Below are 17,914 nucleotides of genomic sequence, written 5' to 3'. Positions count from 1 at the left end.
CCATTGAAAAATTGAAGCCAGACACCCGCCTGTTTTGACCGAGTGAACTAGGTGTCCATTCAGGGTCCATGAAGAATCGAGTTGGGCAGAACCCCGGGAAACAATGCAAACAGGCAGGTAGCTGGACAAAAAAAAGCACCCCTGATATCTCAAAATGAGTGCTCCTCGAAACACAGGCCCAGCATTAAAAGAAGCTCCATGGACAGAGCCTCTTGTCAACCCATTTCCCAAGTAGATTTCATCAACACTTTGGATTTCAATCAAACAGCAGGAAATACATTCACAGCAGCTAAACAGCAAACACACTTGGCCATACATCCCCTTGAATGGTGGCTTTTGTTAAACAACAGGTTTCTTGATCTCTCTACATTTTCAATTCCACTACATGAAAAGCAAGATTTTTCACTCATCAAAACAGACTTTGGAAATTCAAAGCATTTTTTTTTTCCAGCCTTCGAGACACTATGTGGTAATTATCCTTTCTGTTCAACTGGACAAAGGTACAACGATCCTTTGGGAATATTACACAACCAAGATCATCTTTATATTAGCTAGCAGACTTTCAATAACAAATGCAGTGCTGTCTGTAGCCCAAGACACGGAACCCTCCAACACACATTAGCGAGAGGAGTTTAATGTGATGAAATCACATTACAAGGGGGAATACAGAAGAGGTGCTATTGATGTAAAGCACGTTACCAGAATGGCTATAAGGGGACAGTAGCATAGTGGTAATATTACTAGACTAGTAACCCAGAAGCCTGGATTAGAGCTCTGGAGACATTGGTTCAAATCCCACCAAGTCTGGAATAACATGCTAGTCTCATTAATAATGAAATTGCTGGAAGTCCTTCAGGAGAGGAAATCTGCTGTCCTCATCCAGTCTGCCAAAAAACATAACTCCTGACTGACAGCAAGGTGGCTCTTAACTGCCCTCTGTAAGGTCTGAGCAGCATTGTGGATGTACCTGCAGTACAAGGACTACAGCAGATCACCACCATCTTCTCAAAGGCATTTAGGGATGGGCAATACATAATGGCCTGGCCAGTGAAGCACACATCCTGTGAACAAGTTTAAAAAAATAGATTTTGCTCGATTGCCAAGCATGGCCTTGCTAATTAAGCCTCAGGGGAAGCTGGATCACTGTAATTTTCATGTCTTAGGTTGTAGACATATGCTCCCAGCATGGGCCCATCTCCCTTGCCTGGACTTTGCTTAGAAAGCAAGCATGAAATATTTGAGAGCAGCATATCAGAGAGGCTCCTGGTTACTGTGTTAAGGAGCCTGCCCAATTAAGGAAGGCTCAGGGAGGAACTTACTTGCAAAATCATTTCAGATAGTTGTTTCTTTAATTTTTGGGCTGTTCTTCAGCCTTCAGGTGCTTTCTACAGTGCCAGGTTTCCTCGGTCTAAGGATCAGGAAAGTAGGGCCCTGTCCCACCTCACTTCCATGGTTATTCAGGGCCTGCATCTAACCCAATTGGAGGCTCATACCTGCCCATCAGGAGAGCCCCAAGCAAAGCAGGGCAGTGGGGGAAGAGGCCAGAGAATGAGTGCTTCCCAAGAATAATACTGTGATTTAGGGAGGGAGCGTGGCACTAACACACACACACACACACACACACGCGCACGCGCACACAAAAACAGCAGAGAAACCATGTGATATTCATTTGAGTTTATAAGTTTGATAAGTTGATTAAAAGAACAAATGAGAAACTGGAGTGAGAATCGATTGGGGATATCCGTTAAATCAGGCAACGGACTGGAAATGGTTTTTAAATTATCAGCTACTCACACCAGCCAAATTCCTCTTTCAGATTAGAGGCTGTGACCATGACACAACAATAAAGGGAAAGAAGGTAGAATTTTACACTTAGCTAGCAAGGTGACTGCCACAGCAAGCTCAAGTGTTTTAATTAAACTACCTGCTTGGCACTGCTCTGGAACTAGCACAGGAACAGTGGGGTCAGACAAATGCAATGACTGTGAAATACTGCACACACAGCCAGAATTCTAACACGTAGTGTTAAAAAAATTCAGTCATGTTTGAAAGTGGGAGAGTGTGGGGGAGGCATTGGGATAGATAGTCAAAGGGGGAGACAGTGGGACAGACAGTCAAAGGGAGAGACAGTGGGACAGACAGTCAAAGGGGGAGACAGTGGGACAGACAGTCAAAGGGGGAGACAGTGGGACAGACAGTCAAAGGGGGAGACAGTGGGACAGACAGTCAAAGGGGGAGACAGTGGGACAGACAGTCAAAGGGGGAGACAGTGGGACAGACAGTCAAAGGGGGAGACAGTGGGACAGACAGTCAAAGGGGGAGACAGTGGGACAGGCAGTCAAAGGGGGAGACAGTGGGACAGGCAGTCAAAGGGGGAGACAGTGGGACAGACAGTCAAAGGGGGAGACAGTGGGACAGACAGTCAGTCATCGGGGGAGACAGTGAGACAGACAGTCAAAGGGAGAGACAGTGGGACAGACAGTCAAAGGGGGAGACAGTGGGTCAGGCAGTCAAAGGGGGAGACAGTGGGACAGACAGTCATAGGGGGAGACCGTGGGACAGACAATGAAAGGGGGAGACTGTGGGACAGACAATGAAAGGGGGAAACAGTGGGACAGACAATGAAAGAGGGAGACAGTGGGACAGACAGTCAAAGGGGGACACCGTGGGACAAGCAGTAATGGGGAGATAGTGAGATAGACAGTCATAGGGCACTAATAAAGGGAGCAAAAATACTAAAATGGGATGGACATCAAGTCCCTGGTGCCTAGACTGTACCGGTGACTGTAGCATTGAGCGAGCATATAAAAGCAGCTGTTCTGGAACAATGTGCCCACACTACCCGGTCACCTCTTTAGAACAGCGCATGCACAGTAAGATTTGACAAGAGTAAAGTTACCTCAATACCAGGAATGTTATGAACAAGTTGTTGAGCTATATCTTTGCAGCCTTGTTCCAGTGCATCGAACGGCATGTCAGAATCTGCGTACCATTCCCTATTCACCGAATGAGCGTAGGAAGCACTGGGCGTGGCATGTTGTACCCGTGTTGTAGTTACTAGGCCCGTGGATTTACCTGTGGAGAAAATTAAAACAAAAAAGGCGATGAATAACTGCTCAAAAGCAGACTTTTGAATGATCTCTGCATTCTTCAAACTCTGGCTTCTTGTCTATCCCATGTTAATTGCTCCACCAATGGTGGCTGTGGCTTCAGCTGCCTAGGCCCTAAGCTCTGGAATTGCTACCTTAAACCTCAGCCCCTCACTCTACAGCAGTCACCTACCTGACAATTTCCACATCACAGGGACTGCAGTGGCTCAAGAAGGCAACTCACCATCACCTTCTCAAGGGTAAATGAGGTGACAAAAAATGCTGGTTTTGCCAGCGACGCCCACTACCCATGAACGAATTTTAAAAAACCTTTACGACCAGGCATTTGGTCATCTGTCCCAAAGGCCAGAGTTTTCTGAGCCCATTGGCGGCGGGCGTGTTTGGCAGCGTGAGCGGACAATATGGCGAAATGGCCAAAAATCGTTTAGCGCCGTCATGAAGCCAGCCTCTGATCGTCCGTTCCACCTGTCAATGGTGGGCCACATTGCCCACCGCCGCATGTCGGGAACCTAATTTCAATACTTTAGCATCTCATTATAAACCCTGCTCACCGGAATCATTTCCCCCCCCCCGCCCCATGCTGGGTCATCCAGGCACGTCGCCGTGACTCACAACTGTACATAAGCAACGTGCACCTGGCGAGCTGCACTTCACTCAGGACTTCATGGTTTGTTTGCCTACCTTACTTCGTTCAACATTCACGGCCATCAGTGTCAGGCTTCACAGGCAGCACCACATCATTTTTGGGGGGGCTCATGGGCAAGTCTCTACCTACCAGACCAGCTGTAAGGCGGGGGTGGCTTTTCAATGGCTGCAGGGCTAAGGCTTGCTTGGGGAAGGGGGAGATGTGGCCTCAGGCAAGGGAAGGGTCTGCAGTTTGAGGGCTGTACTGGGGAAAGCAGGCGCGCGCTGGAAGTGGCTACACGCCCACTGAACTGTCAACAGCCTATTAAGGCCGTTAATAAAGCAATTTACCATATTAACGACGCTGCCCATCCAACCTTAAGGTTGACAGGCAGACGAAGAGCCCAAGCGGCCTTCGCATTCTCCAGGAAACCTCATCCACTGGCAGGATGAAGTTTCCTGAAGGTTTTTATTAAATTAATAAATAACTTTTGCTAAATGTACAAACGTGTCCCAGGTCGTGTGACACTCACATGAGGTAACATGTTCAAATAATTTTTCTGTTCGTTTATTCAAAACTTTCATCAGCTTAATCTCCCTGAGGCAGCTCCGTGCCTCAGGGAGAGTGCTGCGCTCTTTCACAAACATGTGCGAAAGAGCGCAGGCCCCGCCTCTCCCTCCTCCACCTGCCCACACAGGTAGCGCTGAGTGCTACAGGCCGCAAGTTACGCTGGGCGAGCCTTTCTTGGCCCGCCCATGTAAAATGGCGGTGCACAGCCAATCACGGGCTGCGATCAGCTCCGCGCCTGCTCCTGCCCAGCCTGCCCGACATAGGTAAGATGCAGCCGCTTGGCTTTCTGACTGATCAGCTGAAAATTTTCAAAGTGTTTAGTCACCCTGTCCTTAATTTTAGACCCTTAGAAATTTCCAAAAACAGATGTTAAGCTAACTGGATTATTGTTCGCTCATTTCCCTCTGTCACCTTTCTAAACAGTGGAGTGACGTGTGCAATTTTCCAACCTAAAGGAATGGTTCCTGAATCAAGAGAATTCTGGAATTGTATACAAAAGTTGGAATCTGAAATAAAAAGTAGATGCCAGAAATGCTCAGCAGGTCTAGCAGCATCTGTGGAGAGGCAAACAGAGTTAACGTCTCAGGTTGATGATCTGTCATCAGAACTGAGGAATAGTAAAAATGTAATAGGGTTCAAGCAAGTGAATGGGCAGAACGTGGTAAAAGATAGGGTGGAAGAAAGGGTAGATAAAATGACAAAAGGGTTGGTGGTGTAGGGCAAAAGGGAGCAGTAATGAGGCAAGTAAAGAGACAAAAGATGTGTCTAGAGGAGGTGTTAATGGCAGAACGATCAACAGCTGCCGTCCGAAAGCGAAAAATGAGAGGGAAACAGAAACCTGCAAAGAAAAAGCAAACAAAAAGACGGCAAGGGCTCTGGTCTAAAATTATTGAACTCAATGTTGAGCCCGGAAAGTGGTGAATCAATAAATGACAAGCTGTTCCTTGGGGCCTGTGTTGGGCTCCAATGAGGCACCTACAATATTCACATCTAATTTCTTCAAAATCCTAGGATGGAAACGATCTGGTCTTGGGGATTTGTCACTCATTGGTGCCATTATTTTCTTCGTTCCTGTTTTCCCTAATGTTAATTTTGGTTAGCCTCTGGATCAATATTAGTGACCTTGGGATGTTGACCTCTTCTTCTATTGTAAATACTGATGCAAGGAATTATTCAGCACGTCAGCCAGTTCCTCATTTTCATTGCCATTATCATCGTTATCAGTGTTTATGGGGCTCACATTGCTCCTGACCACCCTCTTTTTCCTAATATAATCGAAAAAAAATGTTCATGTTGATTTTGTTATCCCTTGCAAGTTTTTTTTATAGTTTACTACTCGTTTTATCACCCTTTGCTGTAATTTATTTATTTTCCACTTACCAGGATCTGTGCATTTTGATTTTCGTACGCCATTTTCTTTTAGTTTTATGTGGTTTCTTACCTCTTTAATCATCCATGGCTGTTATTTTTTCTGGCAGGTAGACCTCTTGCTCCTTAAGGCTATGAACCATTTTTTGTCACATTAAATCATATTTTGAGCACCTCCCACTGATCTTCTGTCATTTTACCCATTAACAGGTTTGCTCAGTTTACTGGGACGGTCTCTATCTCATCACATTGAAGTCAGCCGTACCTAAATCTAGACTCGTGGTAGCTGTTTTGCGATTCTCCCTTCCAAAAACAATTTGACTCAATCATTTTCTGATCGCTATGAGGCAAAAGTTCACATCTCATCAGACTGTTGATTAAATCTGATTCATTACTGAATCCAACATGACGTTTCCCCTTGTTGGTTCCAGGAAGAATAGACAGTGGAGTTAATTGTGAATTGAAGAAACATTAGGAAAAAGAACTTCAGGCTGTTATCATTTTGCAACTTTAGCAGCTGCAATAAGGCACATCAAAAAAACTTCTTCTTTGTTGCCATGAGCCTATAACCTATTAACTTCCAACTTACTTCCTGCGGCAATTGCTTTTCAGTCTTTAACTACGCACAGTTTTCAATGTTTTGCATTACCATTTTTGGTGTTTTAATCTTTTCTGGCCAACAGGAGTCCCCGAGCCCATGGTTTGTTTTTTTAATTCACGGGATGTAGGCGTTGCTGGCTGGGTCAGCGTTCACTGCCCATCCCTAATTGCCCTTGAGAAGGTGGTGGTGAGCTGCCTTCTTGAACCGCTGCAGTCCATGTGGTGTAGGTACACCCACAGTGCTGTTAGGGAGGGAGTTCCAGGGTTTTGACCCAGCGACAGTGAAGGAACGGCGATATATTTCCAAGTCAGGACGGTGAGTGGCTTGGAAAGGAAGTTGTAGTGTTCCCATGTGTCTGCTGTCCTTGTCCTTCTAGGTGGTAGAGGTGTGGGTTTGGAAGTTGCTGCTGAGGAAGTCTAGGTGAATTGGTGCATTTGTAGATGGTACATCACTGCTGCCACTGCGTGTTGGTGATTGAGGGAGTGAATGTTTAAAGTGGTGGATGGGGTGCCAATCAAATGGGCATTCCATCGCACTCCACCAGTATTATGGAGACCATAACTGACTATGCACCTGCGTTGGGAAAATGGTGATCCATGTTCCAGCATAGGAAGTGTACTTTATACCTCGGACAGTGGTCAGTACGAGGGATGTACTTTATACCTCGGACAGTGGTCAGTATGAGAGATGTACTTTATACCTCGGACAGTTGTCAGTATGAGAGATGTACTTTATATCTCGGACAGTGGTCAGTATGAGGGATGTACTTTATACCTCAGACAGTGGTCAGTATGAGGGATGTACTTTATACTTCGGACAGTGGTCAGTATGAGGGAGCTACTTTGTACCTCAGGCAGTGGTCAGTATGAGGGGGAGGTACTTTATACCTCAGACAGTGGTCAGTATGAGAGATGTACTTTATACCTTGGACGGTGGTCAGTATGAGGGATGTACTTTATACGTCAGACCATGGTCAGTATGAGGGATGTACTTTATACGTCAGACCATGGTCAGTATGAGAGATGTACTTTATACGTCAGACCATGGTTAGTATGAGAGATGTACTTAATACTGCAGAGATTGGTCAGGAATGGCTTTTAGTGACTGTAAAGAGGTGCAGCTGGAAGTGAACAACATGGGCCTCCGAGCTGCTAACTATTAAAGAAAGGTCTGAGCATGCAGGAATCGCAGGTCAACAATTCAAATTATCAAAATGATTGGCTATATTAATGAAATTTCAAGAGCACAATCCCTCACACAAGGTCTGTGTATGTTCTGCCAATACATTACAGCACGCACTCCAAATGGAGGAATTTGTGGGTTTCCAATGTGATCTAATCAATCTAGAATGGATTTCAAACCCTACCCTACCCTGCAGCAAAAAAAAGGGCATCATTCGGGCTGGTTTGTAAATAATAACTGAACTCATAAATCAGATAAGTCTTTGTCTTCACATTCCAGCTATTAATCTCGCAGACCAGATCATCCAAGTTTTATAGAATCCACATGATTTCCATTTCAATAAATTGAGTGAATGAGTGACAACAGCACATGAAAGTAATGACTGAACTCATGGGCAGTTTGCCTAAGATTAAATCCATCCGTGTCTGTAATTGATTGAGCATATTTTATGAAAGTAGCTAAGTCTCAGAGCAGATCGACCCAATTATCACCACGGCAACCTGTAAAAATGGCTCTTAAATTCTCCTGTGTTTAACAAATCTGACTGCAGATTTTTTTTCAAATGGCAAACTACTGCTCGCAAAACAAAAGCCCTTCCTTTCTGAGCTGGGTTATGATTGATTTCTCTCCCACCCATTGGTTCCCAAAGGTTTAAAAATTTCTTCTCACCAACCAGGCCTCAAGTCCTGACTCTTTACCGCCTACAGGGCACCTAGCTATTGGCTGGCAGCAAAAGAAAGCTGAGGAAGCCACAAGCAGACAGATCTTACCCAACATCTGTCCCGAAGGGAAGGTCTTGCCAGACCAAACTGATTATTTTTTTTGTAGAGGTAACAGAGCAAGTAGACAGTGGTAACGCAGTAGATGTAACTTATCTGGATTTTCAAAAGGCCTTCGATAAGGTGCCTCATGATAGGTTAATGAATAAGGTCAGAGAATGTGGAGTCAGGGGACAAATGCCAGAATGGGTTGCTAGCTGACTTCAAGCAGAAAGTAGAGGGTTGCACAAGGATCAGTGCTGCGACCACTGCTGTTCACAATTTGCATTAACAACTTAGACTTTGGAATGACAATTTTTAAATTTGCGGCTGACACCAAATTGAGAGGATAGTCAATACTGAGGAGGACTGCAACAAATTACAGACAAAAATGAATAAACTTGCAGAATGGGTAAATAATTGGCAAATGAGGTTCGACACAGATAAATATGAGGCAGTACTTTTCGGCAGGAAGAATAGGGAGGTCAATTATTACTTGGATGTTGCAAGTCTAGGTGAGGTAGAGGAACAAAGAGATCTCGGAGCACAAATACACAAATCACTAAAGTTGTGCCAGAGGTTAGCAAGGCCATAAAAAAGGCAAACCAATCACCAGGCTTTATTCCTGGATGAATAAAACCGAAAAGTAGGGAAGTTATACAAAACCTGTATTGCACCTTGGTTTGACCACACTCAGAGCACTGTGTGCATTTCTGGTTGCCTTAGTTTACAAAGGATTTTAGAGGCTCAAGAGAGGATTACAGAGAAAATTTACAAGGGTGGTACCAGAAATGTGTGGGTGTACATATCAGGAAAGGGCTGACAGGCTGGGTCTCTTCTCTCTTGAAAATAGAAGGCTGAGGAGTTACTTAATCGAGGTGTTTAAAACGATGAAAGGTCTTGATAGCGTAGATACAGAGGGAATGTTTCCTCTTGTGGGGAAGAGCATAACTAGAGACCATCAATATAAGATGATCACCAAGAAATCCTATAGGGAATTCAGAAGAAATTTCTTTGTCCAAAGAGTGGTGAGAATGTGAAACTCGCTACCCCAGGGGGCAATTGAAGCAAATTGTATAGATATGTTGAAGGGGGAGCTAGACAAGCACATGAGGGAGAAGGGAATAGAGGGTTATGATAGTAGATTGAGAGGAGAAAGGATGGGAGGGGGCTTGAGTGGAGCCAAAACACCGGCATGGACTGGTTGGGCCAAATGGCCTGTTTCAGTGCCGTATATCCTAGGTAATCCTGTTCTATGTAATCCTAAAATCAATATATCACATATTACGCACACAGGGATGCCAATATCCATGTCACATGAAATGTTGTGAGATTTTTTTTTTTAAAAACTGATGATAATGGTTTCTCTATACAGCAATGACTACAGTTCAGTAAATGCCCCATTGTCTGTAAAACACTTCGGCATGTCTTTGTGTTGTGAAAGGTACAATAAAAATACAAATCTTAAAGTCTTTGGATGTTCTTGCAACTCAGATCTTTGAAATAAGAATGACTCGTCAAAATCAATTCATCAGACTGGAGAAAGGCCCATGTGGCAGATTAAGGCATCATGGATTTCCCACAATTGAGAAAATTAGGCTTTCAAAACATACCACAAAATGAAACATGCCTCATCGCTGAAGACTTACAACATCCAAGTAAACAACTGCATGGGAACCTCAGCAACTTTACCACAAATAATTAAAACAAGATCGCCAGGGACTCCCCAGGATGGATACTGCCAACATGGGTCTGCTGTAGATATCTCCTTGAGTCCCCCCGGTAAGTAGATTGTATACTAGAGCAAACTCAGACTATCTAGTATCTGGTTGTAACAGTAGTACACATTGGGATATGACTCCAATCTGCCTCAAGAAGGACCGGAATTATGATCAACACAGTTAAATGAAAAAGGGCAATTTATCTTCATGCAATGTGTCACCCATAATTCAGTTGTTTGCACTCACGCCTTTGAATCTCAAGGTTCTGAGGTCAAATCCCACTCCAGGACTTGAGTAAAAAAAATGCTGACACTCCAGTGCAGCACCGAGGGTGCGTTGCACTGTCAGAGGTGCCATCTTTTCGGTGAGTCGTTTAAACCAAGGCCCCAACTCCCTGCTTGACAGGATGTAAAAGATCCCATGGCACTCTTTTGAAGAAGAGCAGGAGATTTATCCCTGGTATCCTGGCCAGTATGTAACCCTCAATCAACACCACAAAAGCAGATTATATGGTCATTATCACATTACTGTTTGTGGGAACTTGCTGTGCACAAATTGGGTGCCATGTTTGCTACATTTCAACAGTGACTACACTTCAAGAAGTACTTCATTGGCTGTAAGGTGTTTTGAGACGTTTGGTGGTCGTGAAAAGCACTATATAAATGAAATAGGGCCTACCAGACATGCTCTGCCAATTACCAGAGACTGCTCAGCTCTAAAGAAGAGTCATATGAACTCGAAACGTTAACTCTATTTTCTCTCCACAGGTGCTGCCAGACCTGCTGAGTTTTTCCAGCAGTTTCTGTTTTATTTCTGCCCAGCACTGAGTTCTTTACCAATTACTGAGATAGGCAATTGGATTGTTTATCATTTAGAGTTGCTAGGGAAAGAACATCAATGCCTAGATTTCTAATCATTTCACCAGCTTTTGTCCCAGTGTATTTCCCAAAACTTCCATTATTGTGCTTTGTTTTGAACACCCAACTCATAAAAGTAACTTCTTCCAAAGGTCACTGTGGAAAATGGTTAAGAAAAGTCCCAAAACATGACAGCCACCATTGTTTAAAGCCCAATCCACGATCCAGGACTGTATTTAAGCATTCCACCCAATTAATCTCAGAAATTATTTAATCACCTTCAAACTCCATGATTCCACCATGAGCCACAGCACCTGAATATTGACCATAGCCACTTCCGAGTGAACCATTTCTCTCATTCACCTTCCACTCATTCTCATTTTGGAAATTGTAGTTTCTCATGCTTTTTCACTAGTCCAGTTTCATGTTTTTTTCAGTTGTCAGCCATGGCTGAGCGATAGCATTCTTGGTGCTGAGGGTTCGAGTCCCACTCCAGACACTTCAGCACACAATCTAGGCCGGCATGACAGTAAAGTAACTGAGGGAGTGCTGTACTGTTGAAGGTGCCATTCAACCATGTCCGGATTTTCGCAGAGTCTGGACAACTCCAGAGCAATTTAAAGATAATAGGCGGGAAGTGATTCCAGGACTCCTGCCCCCATTCCCAGAACCAAGAATTTTCGCTGCGCAGGATAAGGATGCAAGTAATAAGTCTGTACCCTGCAGGGGTAGGCATCTCCTAGCTCCCAACAATTTCCATGGAGTCGAACCAGCTTCTGGATGACTCTTAGTTCATGCGCCTCTTAGGAGTTATAAACAATAGTATTGATTCAGGATCCTTTTGAAAGGTAAGTTCAAAAGATCTTATCCATGGGCCCGTCATGCCTCTTCAATACTCCCATGACACCTCCATGACCCCCATGTCACCTACATGGCCTCCAAACTCCTTCCAGGGCCTACATGTGCTTCATGCCACCTCCATGGTCTTTCCATGCCCATTCACCCCATATGCACTATGTACAGAACTAATTAGGCATAGAATAACAATGACAAGTGTGGAAATGCTGAGAAAAAAATACCCATTCAGAAATCTTCTTTGAAAAAGTTCCTACCACCCTCTAAAAGTGATAATCAGGGCGATTGGAGTTTCAGTAACAGAGGCCTTAACCACTTCACACCAAGATTAAGATCTTGTCCAAATAAACATTGAGGCTTTGACAAAAGAGATCATGAAAAGAACACCTTATTATACTCACATAAAGATGTCAATCAAGCAAAGCCAATAATCCACTTCAGTTGTCAAACAGAACCCCTGCTGAGCTAATGCATTTGTCAGTCTTGGATCTCAGCCAAGCATTCATGATGAGCCCAAATGGAGAACACAGATGCCTGGCTGCCTGTTTCTACTGCTTTAGTTATTCAGTTCTGCTCATAGTGGGGGGTAGATCTCACAGTCTCCCCTACATTATAACAGTGAATGATGTCCAAAAGAAGTCCATTGTCTCTAAAGCACTTTGCGGGGGGGACATCCTACAATTCCATCGTTTATGTTAAAGTCCAAAACAAACTTAACAAAGAAGAAAGCCAAATCACTGACCAGCATGAAACTTACAAGCAGTTACAACTGCCTTCTGAATGCTCGGAGCCATTTATAAATAACTACATTTAATATGAAGTTGTCTTGAAGACATGGACCAGGTTACCAAATATCATAACTAGGAATAATACCACAAGAGCTCTGCTTTATGTGTTAATTAGATCCATTGCTTAATAAAATCAAGGGTTAAATCTGGAAGTGTCGACAACCTTTGTTCTATTGGGGAGCTTCCAGTGTGATGTGATGCTGGCTAAAAAATCCACGACCATGAAACCATATATCAAATTCATTGATATTTTTAGCGTCTTTTCACTTTGGAGTTTTCTGGCTTTGTATTGTCAAAGAAAATTGCTCAAAAATATTCACAGAATCACAGAATCCCTCCAACTTTTCTAACATCCAAGTTCTTAAATTTCCCCACTGTCTCCATTAATCTCACCATCAATTAGTTTGGCCTGCTAATATTTTTCTGAACATGGTTAAGTTATGCAGCAGAATTATGGCCAAACCCACATTTCCCCAGCTCTGATTTCTGTTGGCTACACTATTCTGAAACTCAGGTGCACCATAATGTAGCAGAGAATCCAGCAACCTTCTAGTGCAATATTGCACATATTCTAAGTAACACTCACTTTCCATTTTTGTATAAAATAAGTTCACTCATAGCCTATTTCCAACATGTGATAGCACAAGTCAAATGTGAAAAGAATTAGAGTGAAAAAAGGCAATGAGAGAACACAGCTGCACTGGAGTAATCCTCATGGAATTAGCATCTGAATCCCTGTGCCTTTAGGGCATGTGTTAATAACAGGATCAACAACAATAACTTGAATTTATATAGCATCTTGAATGCAGTAAAATGTTGAAAAGCACTTCACAGGAGCGTCAATAGACAAAAATTGGCACAAGACCAAAGGAGGACACGACAAGACAGGTGATCAAAAACTTGGTCCAAGAGATAAGTTTTAAGGAGCACCTTTGAGGAGGATAGATAGGTGGAGCAGTTTAGGGAGGGATTTGTACACCTTACAGCCATGGCAGCTGAAGGCACGGCCATCAATGGTGGGACAAAGGCTGTCAGGGATGAGAAAAAGGCCTGATTAAGAGATGTGTAGACATCTAGGAGGGTTCTAGTTATGTGTAAATATCTTGGAGAGTTCGAGTGCTGGAATACGTTACAAAAATAGGTAAAGCGAGGCCACAAAGCGACATGAAAACAAGGATTAGAATTTTAAATTAGAGATGTTTTCAGACCCGAAGCCAGTGAAGGTCAACGAGTGCAGGGATGAGTGAAGTTTAACAAGCTATAAAGTGGGAGACAGGCCAGGAGACCACAGGAACTAGAGATCAACTAGCTCTTTTAGCTTTTAGCTCTTTTAGCTTACAAGATTGGGGATGGGAGTCAGGGGTAAAAGGCTCCTTAAATCTTAACTGAGAGACTTGACCACTTCTTATTACCAGTTCAATAGTAAAATCAGTAAGTAGTCGCAATACATGAATTACTCTGATGTGAATGAAACAGTGAGTGCCACTCCTTCCTATTAAACAAGGTAACAACTGCTCCTTGAACCTGCACACAGGTATCTGATGTATAAGTTGTAAATCGCTTCCACTGAATGAGACAGAAAACAATGCAAAGGAAGGTCAGCACTCTCGTGCTGAGACTGTGTGCGATGAAACATACTAACCAGCATCTTCTGCCCATTTCAGAATGGATGTCACTTCGTTGCCAAAGGTGGTATTACATTGTCTACGCACTGAAGCTGCGCTCACGCCCACTGTGCCTTCATTTGCCTTGACACCACATAGGTAGGCTGTCGCTGTGCCAGCACTGTCAGGCACCTGGGCATTGGTGTTATAGGTCTGGTGGGTGAAAGGGAGAGAGGCGGCATCAAGGTCAAAACATTGCAATGTGAATTTCCACCTTAAAGGACCACAGTCATGCAAATCAAATCCGGGCAACAAAACAAAGCCGCAACTTAATGGAAAGTGTAAAAGTACGATTAAAATATTTGCATTCTTGTAACTCTAAATGTTTTTTATTTGACTATTTTGTATCATCGGCAACAAACTGCACAGCCCATTTTCAGCCAGTTCCGCTGCACGTTCTGACAGAATTCCACAGGGCAGCCGGGAGGAAACAACCCTGCTGTCAAGGCACCTGCTAAGGCAGGGGTCACTTCCGACACAAGAGCTTATGTTGGTCCACCTCCATCCAGAGGAGAATTGAGATTTTTTTTCCACTTTATGAAGCGAAAAGTGCGTTTTTTTCTTTACTAAAACATTTCTGACATGTGTTACCAAGAGCATTGATCTCCAAGGACTAGGGGAGTTAAAATTCAAATGTGGTAAGTGGCCTTGAAGACTGAAAGCTCTTGGTCATAATTGGGCAGACAATCAACACAAGCTTGATGTAGATAATGAACTACCTTTGAAAGAGCTACATGTGGGAACTTATCCATTTCCAAGAAACCTTCCTCTCCAGTTTTGCTTTCCAACTGGCCTTTCAGAATTCGAGCAGCAGTCACTGTGGGTATCCCCATTCCTAAAAAAAAGAGCAAAGAATCTCAGGCAATGAAAGCCTCTGCACTGAGCTCTTCCTTTCCCTCAGTGTTTGTACAGATCTCACTTTCTGTCAGCATCTTTCTTTTTTCATATCTCAATGTTAGCTCCAAAAAGTGTTACCCTGGGCATTGGCGCCTTAAGTTGAGTTTGGTGACCATTGGATGGGCATATGCAAACAAAAGTTGCACTAATGAGCTAACCCTGCCCATCTCTACCAGAGGGCACACCTTCTTAACACAATAGGCAGTACATCAGGTTCATAATCTGAATGTCAAGAGTCCCACCCTCAGAGAAAACAGGAAGTCTTGCACATTTTATGCCAGAAATGCAAAGATATACATGTCAGGAAAGAGTAAATAGGTTGGGTCTCTTTTCTGTTGAAAGAAAATGACTAAGGGGTGACCTAATAAAGGATTTTAAAATTACAAAAGGTTTTGATAGAGTGGATACAGAGGGAATGTGGGGAAGACCGTAACTAGAGGCTATCAGTAACAGATAATCACCAGGAATTACTATAGACAATTCAGAAGAACCTTCTTTACTCTAATAGTGGTGACAATGGGGAACTCACAATCACAGGAAGTGGTTGAAGTGAATAGTATAGATGCATTTAAGGGGAACCTAGACAAGCATATGAGGGAGAAGGGAATAGAGGGTTATGATGATAGATTTAAATGAGGAAAGATAGGAGGAGGCTCGGGTGCAGCATAAATACCAGCATGGACTGGTTGGGCTGAATGGTCTGCTTGTTTTCTGTACATCCTATGCAATCCTGTGTTCTACCCACCAGTTTACAATTATACCAAACTTCATTTCACCTGGTGTTAACCCTGTCTGCTCAGAGAGGCTGAAGGAACCTAATCCAGATCACAAGGGAACTTCACTGTTAAGAGTCCTGGACCCCAATACCTCACAAGTAGACACATGGCATTTGGGGAATGACATCAATTCTGAGAGAGAGGACAAACTGTCACTTAGAAAGGAGTGAATTAATCAGAGGTCAAGTCAGCATGGTTTTGTTAGGGGAAGGTCGTGTCTTAATAATTTAATCAAATTTTTTGAGGAAGCAGCAAAGAGGATCGATGAGGGTAGTGTAGTGGATGTTGTCTACATGGATTTTAGTAAAGCATTTGACAAGGTCCCACATGGCAGACTGGTCAGAAAAGTAAAAGCCAATGGGATACCAGGGAATGTGGCGAATTGGATCCAAAATTGGCTCAGCGACAAGAAACAAAGGGCAATGGGAAATGGATGCTTACGCAAGTGGAAAGCAGTTTCCAGCGGTGTTGCACAGGGCTCAGTGTTGGGGCCATTGCTGTTTGTTGTATATATTAATGATTTGGACTTAGATGTGGGAGGTACGATCGGAAAATTTGTAGATGACACAAAAATTGGCCGTGTAGTTGATAGTCAAGAGAATAGCTGTCGACTCCAGAATGACATCAATGGTTTGGTTGAGTAGGTGGAAAAGTGGCAAATGGAATTCAATCCAGAGAAGTGTGAGGTAATACATTTGGGAAGGGCAAACAAAACAAGGGAATACTCAATAAACGGGAGGATATTGAGAGGGGTAGAGGAAGTGAGAGACCTTGGAATGCATGTCCACAGGTCCCTGAAGGTGCAGGCCAGGTGGATAAGGTGGTAAAGAAAGCATATGGAATACTTTCCTTTATTGAACAAGGTATTGAATACAATAGCAGGGATGTATTGATGGAACTGTATAAAACACTGGTCAGGCCACAGCGGGAATTTTGTGTACAGTTCCGGTCGCCACATTACAGGAAGGACAGAATTACTCTGGAGAGAGTACAGAGGAGATTTACAAGAAAGTTGTCAGGGCTGGAAGATTGCAACTATGAGGAAATATTGGATAGGTTAGGGTTGTTTTCTTAGAACAGAGGATGCTGAGGTATGACTTAATTGAGGTGTACAAGATTATGAGGGGCCTAGATAGAGTAGACAGGAAAAACCTGTTTTCCCTAGCAGAGGTCAATTACCAGGGGGAACAGATTTAAGGTGATTGGTAGAAGGATTACAGGGGATATGAGGAATAATTTCTTCACCCAAAGGGTGGTGGGTGTTTGGAATTCACTGCCTAATTTGGTGGTGGAGGCAGAAACCCTCAACTCATTTAAAAGGTACCTGGATCTGCATCTGAAGTGCTGTAACCTGCAAGGCTGCAGACCGGGTGCTTGAAAGTGGGGTTAAAATGGACGGCTAGTTTTTCATTTTACTCTTTTTTGGCTGGCACAGACAAGATGGGCTGAATGGCCTCTTTCTGTGCCAGAACCTTTCCATGGTTCTATCTATGATAAAGCAATCATTCAGACCTGTTCAGAAGTGGCTAACATCATTGAACTGGTGAACATATGTGAATTTGTAACACACACCTTGGCTGTTTTGGAAATAGCTGTCACCAATCATTTCCTTAGCGTCTATCATACTGAAGAATGAGCCTGGAGGCTTTAAAGAAACTTGGCAGGGGATGAGAACCAGGATATAGGATTTATAAGGAGAAACGAGGTGCAAAAAGTATTGGGAGAGACAGATAGCACTGGAGTAAGAAATAGTAAAGTATTAGATGGAGTCAGAGAAAGAGGGAATACAATAAGGTGTAAATTCGGTTAACAGCACATGAATGTAAATGTACAAATCATGGTAAATAAGGTTGGCGAACTGCAGGTGCAAATTGCCATGTGGGAATCTGATGTCATAGTGTTAACAGTGCCCTGGCTCAAAATAAAAACAAGGCAGATATTCCTGGAATTCAAGATGTTCAGGAAAGGAAAGAAGGGAAGAGTGGGATTGATTAAGGGGAATATTATAGTGCTGGAGACAGAGGATTCCCTGGAGCAATCAATAGCAGAATCTATCCAGATAGAGTTTTTTTAAAAAGCGTCATTATACAACTGAATGTAGTCTATAGGCCGCCAACTAGTGGGGAAGTTATAAAGGAGCAA

The 17,914-nt window shown here is 43.4% G+C and overlaps 1 protein-coding gene across 1 annotated transcript in view; it reads right to left on the bottom strand.

Annotated features, from left to right (window-relative positions):
- The window catches only part of LOC144690601 (alkaline phosphatase-like), a 120,126-nt gene that overhangs the window by 37,268 nt on the left and 64,944 nt on the right, over positions 1-17,914 (bottom strand). The window contains exons 4-6 of the mRNA XM_078558237.1: positions 14,819-14,934; positions 14,078-14,252; positions 2,900-3,075 (exon numbers count right to left, since the gene is read on the bottom strand). Of these exons, the coding sequence (XP_078414363.1) occupies positions 2,900-3,075; positions 14,078-14,252; positions 14,819-14,934 (467 nt within the window). The remainder of the gene's footprint in view (positions 1-2,899; positions 3,076-14,077; positions 14,253-14,818; positions 14,935-17,914) is intronic.

Source organism: Cetorhinus maximus, chromosome 15 (assembly GCF_964194155.1).
Source record: "Cetorhinus maximus chromosome 15, sCetMax3.hap1.1, whole genome shotgun sequence".
NCBI lineage: Eukaryota > Metazoa > Chordata > Chondrichthyes > Lamniformes > Cetorhinidae > Cetorhinus > Cetorhinus maximus.
The sequence above is the reverse complement of the archived record's forward strand: the minus strand, read 5'-3'. Positions and strand labels throughout refer to the sequence as shown.